The 8,300-nt window shown below is 50.3% G+C and overlaps 1 protein-coding gene across 1 annotated transcript in view; it reads right to left on the bottom strand.

Moving 5' to 3' along the window:
* LOC111727841 (zinc finger protein 20-like) overlaps positions 1–8,062 on the bottom strand; it is a 23,271-nt gene extending 15,209 nt beyond the window's left edge. Inside the window, 2 exon segments of the mRNA XM_023517994.1 lie at positions 7,459–7,534; positions 7,836–8,062. Coding sequence (XP_023373762.1) covers positions 7,459–7,534; positions 7,836–8,062 — 303 coding nt within the window.
* Between the last annotated feature and the right edge of the window lie 238 nt (positions 8,063–8,300).

The following is an 8,300-nucleotide window of genomic DNA, read 5'->3' as shown; positions in this document are numbered from 1 at the left end:
CCCGCCACCTTAGGTATATGTGGCTGGCGCCTTAGCCACTTGAGCCACAGGCGCCGAGCCTTTCTATTCTTTTTGAAGAGAAAGGTGATCGCGAACACCTGACCTCAAGCGACCCTCCCTCTGAGTGGTAGGAATACAGGCATATGGCACCACGCCTGGCCCTTTAAATTTAGGTTTTAACGCAAGAAGATACTGGGGACGATCTCAACACACCGCGCTGGGACTCTCCCCAGACGATCCTACCGCCGTCACTGCACAATCTGGAGACACACTCAGCTGCGGCCACTGAGCTGCGCAGAGAGGAATCCTGCACAGGGCCGAGCTGAGCCAGCGGTGACTCGAGTCAGCAGACTCCGGAGCCGGGCTCCTGAGAGGCCCGGGTCCCGCCACAGCCGGTTCCGACCAGTTCCAACCAGGCTTTGCTCCCCGCCTGCGGACGCCGGGGCTCACCCTCACCATGTCCTGGCCTCGAAATGTCCCGCTGTCTTCTCATAGCTTTCGAGAGCAGTGCAAGTCTCAAGGTAGATGACCGGACGACAAAAAGCTGTGGCAGAGGATCCTAGGGCCTCTCCGATCACCGCAGACTGGACCCTGAGCGCGGCGAGAATGGACACAGGTTGAAGGTGGCCACTTCCTTCCCGCGGCAGGTTTGAAGGGACAGTGCACAGGCCCTGCCCCAGAGCCCCTGGATAAGGCCCAGGCCCAGGCCCTGACCTCTTCACCTTGAGTGACAAGAAAAGCCGCCTGCAATCCACATTGCCTGGGAAGCCAGACTGACAGGTTCTAGCCAGGAATTAATCATTCCTGAGAGGGAGACCTAGCACCTTCCCTGCGCCTGGCTCAAAAGGATTTTCCGCTTCAACTCAGCTTCTCCACATTGCTAGAAGGTGGTCTGTCGTTCTCCTCCACTCAATGGATTGTCGCTGCTTCTTCATCCTGGAGGGGGTCACAAGAGTGTGCCCGGAACTCCAGACTCAGCTAGTACGGTGATCCCATCACCTCAGAGCAGGAGGGAACCAAGACCAGGCCCGGCCAGATTAGAACAGAAGAGAGGGCCTGATGTCCTCCTGGGGTCAGGAATCTGGGATGCGGCATGGCCAAGACTACCTCACAATACCTTCTGTCCCCTCTTTACAGTGTGCAAACGTTCCCTCCTTCAAGTACCTCATTTTCACCTATTGGAAACTCTAACCTGGAGTCAGATTAAGCTTCTGACCTAAATGAACTGCCCGATTCATAAACCATTTCTCTAAGCGACAGTCGCAAACTATTCTCTCTGTGCCCGACCTTGGCAGATTTGCTTCCTATATAGAAATCACAGGCTGACTCCAGTGACTCTATGCATGCCACAACCAAGACACTGTCCAGAACACGCCCCCAGCTCCTGCCCCCAACCGCATCTGCACGTGGATGCCCTGCTGTCCAGTGCTCTGGGGCTTCTCAGAATCCACACTCCTGAGCTGCTTGGGGGCCCTGCAGGGAGAGCAGGTTGCCTCCAGACTGGTCTCCTCTTGGAGCCACTGGCTTCAGACTGTGCTACCCACTGTAAAGTGTTCTCCTTCTCACCAACACGGATCAGTTACATGGGACAAAAATCCTCAATCTCAGGGTTGGAATGAGACACCAGCAGGGCCCCTGCTTTCCACCTGTGTTTAGGTATAAAGTGGAGGAGGAAAATTCTAAAATCGTTTAAGTGTATTAGAAAGACTTCCAGACCGTGGCGGCGGCAATGGCGAGTGAGGACCCGGGGCTGGACAGTGCAGCAGCGCCGGGCAGGGCAGAGGGAGAGGGGGCGCGTTGCAGGATGGGGGAGGGGCGGCGGGACCTTTTGGGGACCTGTGCTCCGCCCCCAAACCGGCTCTACTTCCCAGCCTAGAGCTGGCTGAGGTGGGGACTGCCTCCGAACTTTGACCGGAACCGGGCTAGGGGAATGAGAAGGGGCGAAGGTGCGGTGGCCCAGGGGCTGGGGCTGAAGCCGACTGGAGGCGGTGGCTCAGGGTTCAGGACTCAGAAAGTAGGGCTTGGAAGCGGTCAGGTCAGAAGGCAGGAATCTCTGTGTGCGTTGGGGGCCAGGAGACAATGGGGAGGGAGGGCGTGGCCAGGCGCGGGGTGAAGTTCAAAGTGTCGGGGGCCAGGTTGTGGGTAACATTTTCTATACAACTCTGCTGTAAGAGTTACCACAATTTAATTGCAGATTGCTTTCTTTCCCCTACCGCTTATTTTCTTTTCTTTAAAACTTTATTTTCTTTTCAATTTAAAAGAATGTGTTTAACATTCTGAACACACTAGTCTTTGCGTGACAAAAGGAAAGAAGAAAATGATTTTTTTTTTTTCTGCTGAGACAGAGTCTCATTTTGACCCTCTGGGTAGAGTGCCGTTGCCATTTTATCCCCGTCCGGAGTGCTATTGCATCGATTGCATCGTAGCTCGCCCAGATCGGTTGGAGCAATCTCCAACTCTTAGGCTCAAGCGATTCTCTTGCTTCAGCCTCCCAAGTAGCTGGGACTACAGGCCTAAGAAACAACATCCCACGTAGTTTTTCTGTTTTCAGTAGAGACAGGGTCTCGCTCTTTCTCAGGCTGGTCCCAAGCTCCTGAGCTCAAGCGGTTCACCATCCTTGGCCATCCACAGGCATGAGCCACCACGACCGGTCAGTTCTTGGCTTTTATTTTTATTTTTATTTTTAGAGACAGAGGCTCATTCTGTCACCCTCAGTAGAGTGCATGATGTCACAGCTCACAGCAACCTCCAGCTCTTGGGCTTAGGCGATTCTCTTGCCTCAGCCTCCCAAGTAGCTGGGACTACAGGCACCCGCCACAATGCCTGGCTATTTTTTGTTGCAGTTTAGTCGGGCAGGGTTTGAACCCTCCACCCTCGGTATTTGGGGCCGGCACCCTACTCACTGAGCCACAGGTGCCACCCCAGTTCTTGGCTATTAAATCTAAAAAATACAATATGGGTGGTAGCCCAGTGGTTACGGAGCCAACCACATGCACCCAGGCTGGCGGATTCGAACCCAGCCCTGGCCTGCTAAACAACAATGACAACTGCAAAAAAATAGCTGGGTGTTGTGGCCAGCACCTGTAGTCCCAGCTACTTCAGAGGCTGAGGCAAGAGAATTGCTTAGGCCCAAGAGTTTGAGGTTGCTGTGATCTACGACACTATGGCACTCTACTGAGGGTGACAAAGTGAGACTCTGTCTCAGAAAAAAAAATACAAATGTGTATATTCATGGAGGATGCTGGTCTTAGGTCACTCTGGAGGATGATTCCTAGTTCTTGGCTCCCAATGTCAAGAATGAGCACTAGCACCAAGCTGATGACAGAGTGATCACAGACAGAGAGATCACCAGCAACATACATTTATTGCAGAACAAAACACACAAAGTACAAGAAGAATACATCCCAAGAGTGAGATGGAGCCCTCTCTATGAGTGGAGAAGAGATCCTGAAGTCAGAATACAAACTGTCTTTTATAGGCTAACTAAGCTGACTAGTTTGTTGCACCTTTCCCCTGGCAGGATTGGCTATTGCCTCCTGCCTTTGGGGTAATTGACAGGTTGAGATTATGTCATAAAACTAAATACCCATTCCATCCTCCATCAAACCTTCCTGAAGAATGCATGGGGGTGCAAGTTTAATTCTATAATAATGGGCCCAGGATGGTGTAATTGTCACTAGGAGCTCCTCATTGCCTGTTTCAATTGGGGAACAGTCCCTAGCTAGTAACTTGGTTCCTGCTCCCTGCTGCCAGCCATACCCCTTCCTTAGTCTTCTGTCCCATGAAGGAGAAACCTGGGGCTGGGGCAGTATGTCTCCTCCCAGGCCTAGAGGCTCTCAGGAAGAGAAAGTGGGGGCTGAGGCAGCACATCTCCCCCCAAAGAGGAAAGCTATGGGCTGAGATGGCACATCTTCCCCCTTAGGCACAATAACCCCAGACAGAGGGATAGGCTGTGTGTAGCGGAGGTGCAGTGGCTCTGCTGGACCTGTTGCCCACTGCCTCCACAGCTGCTGGAGATTCTCCATCTGGTTGCTGTGGCTCCCCCCTCCAGGGTCACAGCAGAAGCCTCTACTGGCAAGGGAGGCACCTTTATAGGGTTCCTGCTTCCTGGTGGTTTGGGCCTGCTCTGCATGAACCTGGCTCTGATCTGGGGCCTAACTGTTTTTGAGCAGGAGTCAGCCAACCTCCTCATTTACCAGCAAATAAACTTCTCTTTTCTTCTCCTGAAACTTCTTGTCCCACTTTTGTTTGTTTGTTTGTTTGTTAATACAGAGTCTTACTACACTGCCCTAGCTAGAGTGCAATGGTGTCAGCCTGGCTCAGAACAACCTCAAACTGATGGGTTCAAGTAATGTTTCTGCCCTAGCCTTCTAAGAACTCTGGGCCCAGTTTGTAGAATGTTTCCATTTCAGCCTAACTACTCCACACTGCGAGGGGGGGCTCTGTCGTCTTCCCCACGCAATGGATTGTCCCTGCTTCTTCCAGGATCTGGTCACAAGCATGTTTAGTGAATTCCAAACTCAGCATCCAGTGAACGGATCCTGTCACCTCAGAGCAGAAGGGAGCTGGAGGGAACAGGAGGGAGCCAGATCAGTCTGGGCCAGACTGGAACAGGACAGAAGGCCTGATGTCCTCCTGAGGTCAGTAATCTGGGATGAGGCATGGCCAAGGCTACCTCACAATACCCTCTGTCTCGTCTTACAGTGTGCAAATGCTCCCTCCTTCAAGTACCTCATTTTCATTTCCTGGAAACTCTCACCTGGAGTCAGATTAAGCTTCTGATGTAAATAAACTCAAATTCTTAAACCCTTTCTCCAGGGGACAGTTCCATACTATTCTTTATCAAAGTAACCTTCACAAAGTTTCCTTATACATAGAAATTACATTCTGATTGCAGCAGCCCTGTGCATGCCACAACTGAAACACTGTTCAGAAAATGGCCCTGTCTCCTGATATCCAAGCTCAGAAACACAAAAGCCCCTAGGCACATCTGCATGTGTGTCCCCTGCTGTCCTGTGCTCTGGCGCTTCTGGGAGTCCACTCTCATGTGTGTTTGTACTGAGCAGCTGGAGCCCTGCAGGGACAAACTGCCAGGAGGAGGCTGCCAGGAAGCCAGAGGGAGCCCCATGTCCTTCCCTCTGTAGCTCCAAACTGGTGTCAGCTTGGAGCCACTGGGCAGCAGCCTGAGGTCCTGCTGCCCATGTGGTGTTCACCTCCTTCTCACTTACCCACACTGAGCAGATAAAGGGGCAAAGCCTCTTAATCTCAGTGTTAGAATAAGACACTAGCAGGGCCCCTGCTTTCCTCCTGTTTTTGTGTATAAAGTGGAGGAGGAAGAATCTAATGTAAGTATATTGAAAATATTTCCACATGGTGGCAGGGACTGCAGCAGCCAGTGAGGGACCCAGGGCTGGAGACAGCCTCACCTCAGGACAGGCAGAGACTGACTAGGGAGGGACAGTAGGCCAAGTTGGTCACAGGGGCCTGGGACACAGGCCTGGCAGCAGGACCCACTCTACTTCTCAGCCTAAAGCTAGGAGCCTAGGCTGTGGTTGGGGAGTTGGAGGGGTCGCTGGAGCCTAGCTCTGGTGAGTCCAGACTCTGTGGATCCGGTCTGGGGCAGTGGATCCTAGTGTGGTGGGCCCTAGGGATGCAGAGCTGAAGCAGACTGGAGGCCATGGCTCAGGGCTCAGGACTGAGAAAATAGGCTTGGAAGTGGTCAAGTCAGAGGGAAGAAAGGTGTGTTTCGGGGGATGGAAGTGAATGCATAGTGGCAGAGACCAGGCCAGGGGCCGGGTGAAGTTCAAAGCCTGCAGGTTCTGGGTGTGGGCATCATTTTCTATATAAGTCAGCTTTAAGAGTTACAGTAATTTAGTTACAGTTTGCTATCTTCTCCAGCTGCCTATTTCCTTTTTGTTAAGTTGGTATTACTTCATTTTTATGAAATTTCATTTTATTTCATTGTCATTTAAATCAATGTGTTTAGCATTCCATTTAAAAAGATCATAATAAATCTTTGTGTGACAAAGGGAAGAAAGAAGTTCATCTTTAATGAAGATTGGCCCTGAAGAGGGAAGTGTTCTTCCCTGGCTGGCTTTAGTCATTTGATAGCAACCACTGTTAACCTGGCTGGCTGTTTCATGCAGGCTGCAGCTGGATAGCCCCTAACAAAGCTGGGTGAGCCTACATGCTGACATCTGCAGATTGTTTATCCATGACCAAGGCCTGCTGTCATAGATAAGTTGAGAAACTGGACTCTATGGTACCATTCAAGGATCCAGAGCTCTCTGAGCACCCAGTGAAGCACTAATTTCTAAGTAAAAATGCTTTGCAGATACAGCCACCTTGAAAGCAAGAGATGCTTTGACTTTGTAGCCTATAAGGGGAGGATCTGTTTAATGTACGCTACGATGATTAATGACACTACTGATGCATGCACAGTAATGTGAAGGTATAAAAATAACAAAAAGAAATGAGGGCAGAACAGCTCTTTTAGGAGATATCTTTGTGGTTCTCTCTGGAATTGCTGGCTTTTCTGTAAATAAAAGTGAAACTATTCATCTCTCATCTGCTTTTTTTTTTTTTTGAAACACAGTCTCCCTTTGTCACTCTGCATAAAGTGCTATGACATCATAGCTCACAGCAACCTTGGGCTTGAGTGATCCTCTTGCCTCAGCTTTCCTAGTAGCTGGGACTACAGATGTGAGCCACTATGCCTGACTAGTTTTTCTATTTATAGTAGAGATTGGGGTCTTGTTCTTCCTCAGGTTGGTCTCGAACTCCTCAGCTCAAGGGATCCTCTGGCCTCAGCCTCCCAGAATGCTAGGATTACAGGTGTGAGTCACTGTCCCTGACCTTAGACCCATCATGTTTTATTTGTTTCATAGAGATAAGACATTCATGAAATGAATGCAGGCAGAGGCAGGGAGAAACAGAGTCTCACTTTATCACCCTTGGTAGAGTGCCATGGTGTCACACAGCTCACAGCAACCTCCAACTCCTGGGCTTAGGCGATTCTCTTGCCTCAGCCTCCCGAGTAGCTGGGACTATAGGTGCCCACTGTAATGCCTGGCTATTTTTTTTGTTGCAGTTTGGCCGGGGCCGGGTTTGAACCCGCCACCGTCGGTATATGGGGCTGGCGCCCTACTCACTGAACCACAGGCACCACCCAAGGACCAAGTACCTTTTTAATGGTGGCTTTGTGGTCAATAATCATTGGACAATAAACAAGCCACAGAATTTGCCAATTGAGAAAGGAACAGTAAGAAACAAAACAATCTCCCTCCCTCCCTCCCTTCTTTCCTCCTCCCTTTCTCCCTCAATCTCCATTGCCCAGGCTAGTGCAGTGGTATCATTGTAGCTCACTGCAGCCTCCTGCTCCTGGGCACAAGAGATTTTTCTTCCTCAGACGATCAAGTAGCAGGGACTGTAAGAGAGACACAGCCTCAGTGCCCTCACCCCCAGGCTGTAATAATGATCTAAGTTACAGTCGGTCACATCAGCCAGTTTCTGCCCTGGTTCTGACACCGTGAAGCTGAAGAAAAAAACAATAGATGAATAGCTTGGGAGAGTAACAAACACGGAGTCCTTCAGCTAGAGATCAGAGGGCTGGATGATGTATAGCTAGAGATAGTAACTTTGGAGAGGGTATAAGAATTCTGTCAAAGGAAGGCAGGCTTTGAGAATGATCTCCCTGTCTTCCTGGAAATCTGAATCTTAGAAATAAAGTACAACTTTAGTCCACTAGCTCCTGGTTCCCTTGCTCCATTACAAATGTGATACCTAATGTGGGGCGATGCCTGGAGGCTTGCGGTAAGTATCAGGGTTCTCCTTACCTGGCATAACTCTGGGTGATGGGGAGAGAGGGAACTTGAGAAACCTGACTGGGACTCTGCTCCAGAAAAGCACCTCTAGGACACTGCTCCTCCAGAAGCACCACTAGGATGTTTGTCCTTAGGACTTGTTGACAGGTCGAATTCATAGCCCTCATCTCTAAGGTGAAGTCTGGTAATGAGTGCACTATTTCTGATTTCGAGTATACCCTCTGTTTCTGCTTGTGCATGTACCTGGTTACGAGGGCACTCTGCTTCTCAAGGTGCTCCCTGCCTCTGCCTGCATACGCACCTGTTGTCATATGGTCTGTGTGTACACCTGGTATGTGGCCTCTATGTACACACTGGTTTATAGGTGCTCTCTTTGATGATGAGTGCATTTTCTGCTTCTGGCTCTGTTGTTAATATACCTGGCATCTGTCTGTATATATACCTGGTATTTGTCTCTCTGTGTGTGTATATACCTGA

Source organism: Otolemur garnettii, unplaced genomic scaffold, assembly GCF_000181295.1.
Source record: "Otolemur garnettii isolate 467f Iridium unplaced genomic scaffold, OtoGar3 scaffold00127, whole genome shotgun sequence".
Lineage (NCBI taxonomy): Eukaryota > Metazoa > Chordata > Mammalia > Primates > Galagidae > Otolemur > Otolemur garnettii.
This window is presented reverse-complemented; position numbering and strand designations above follow the sequence as displayed.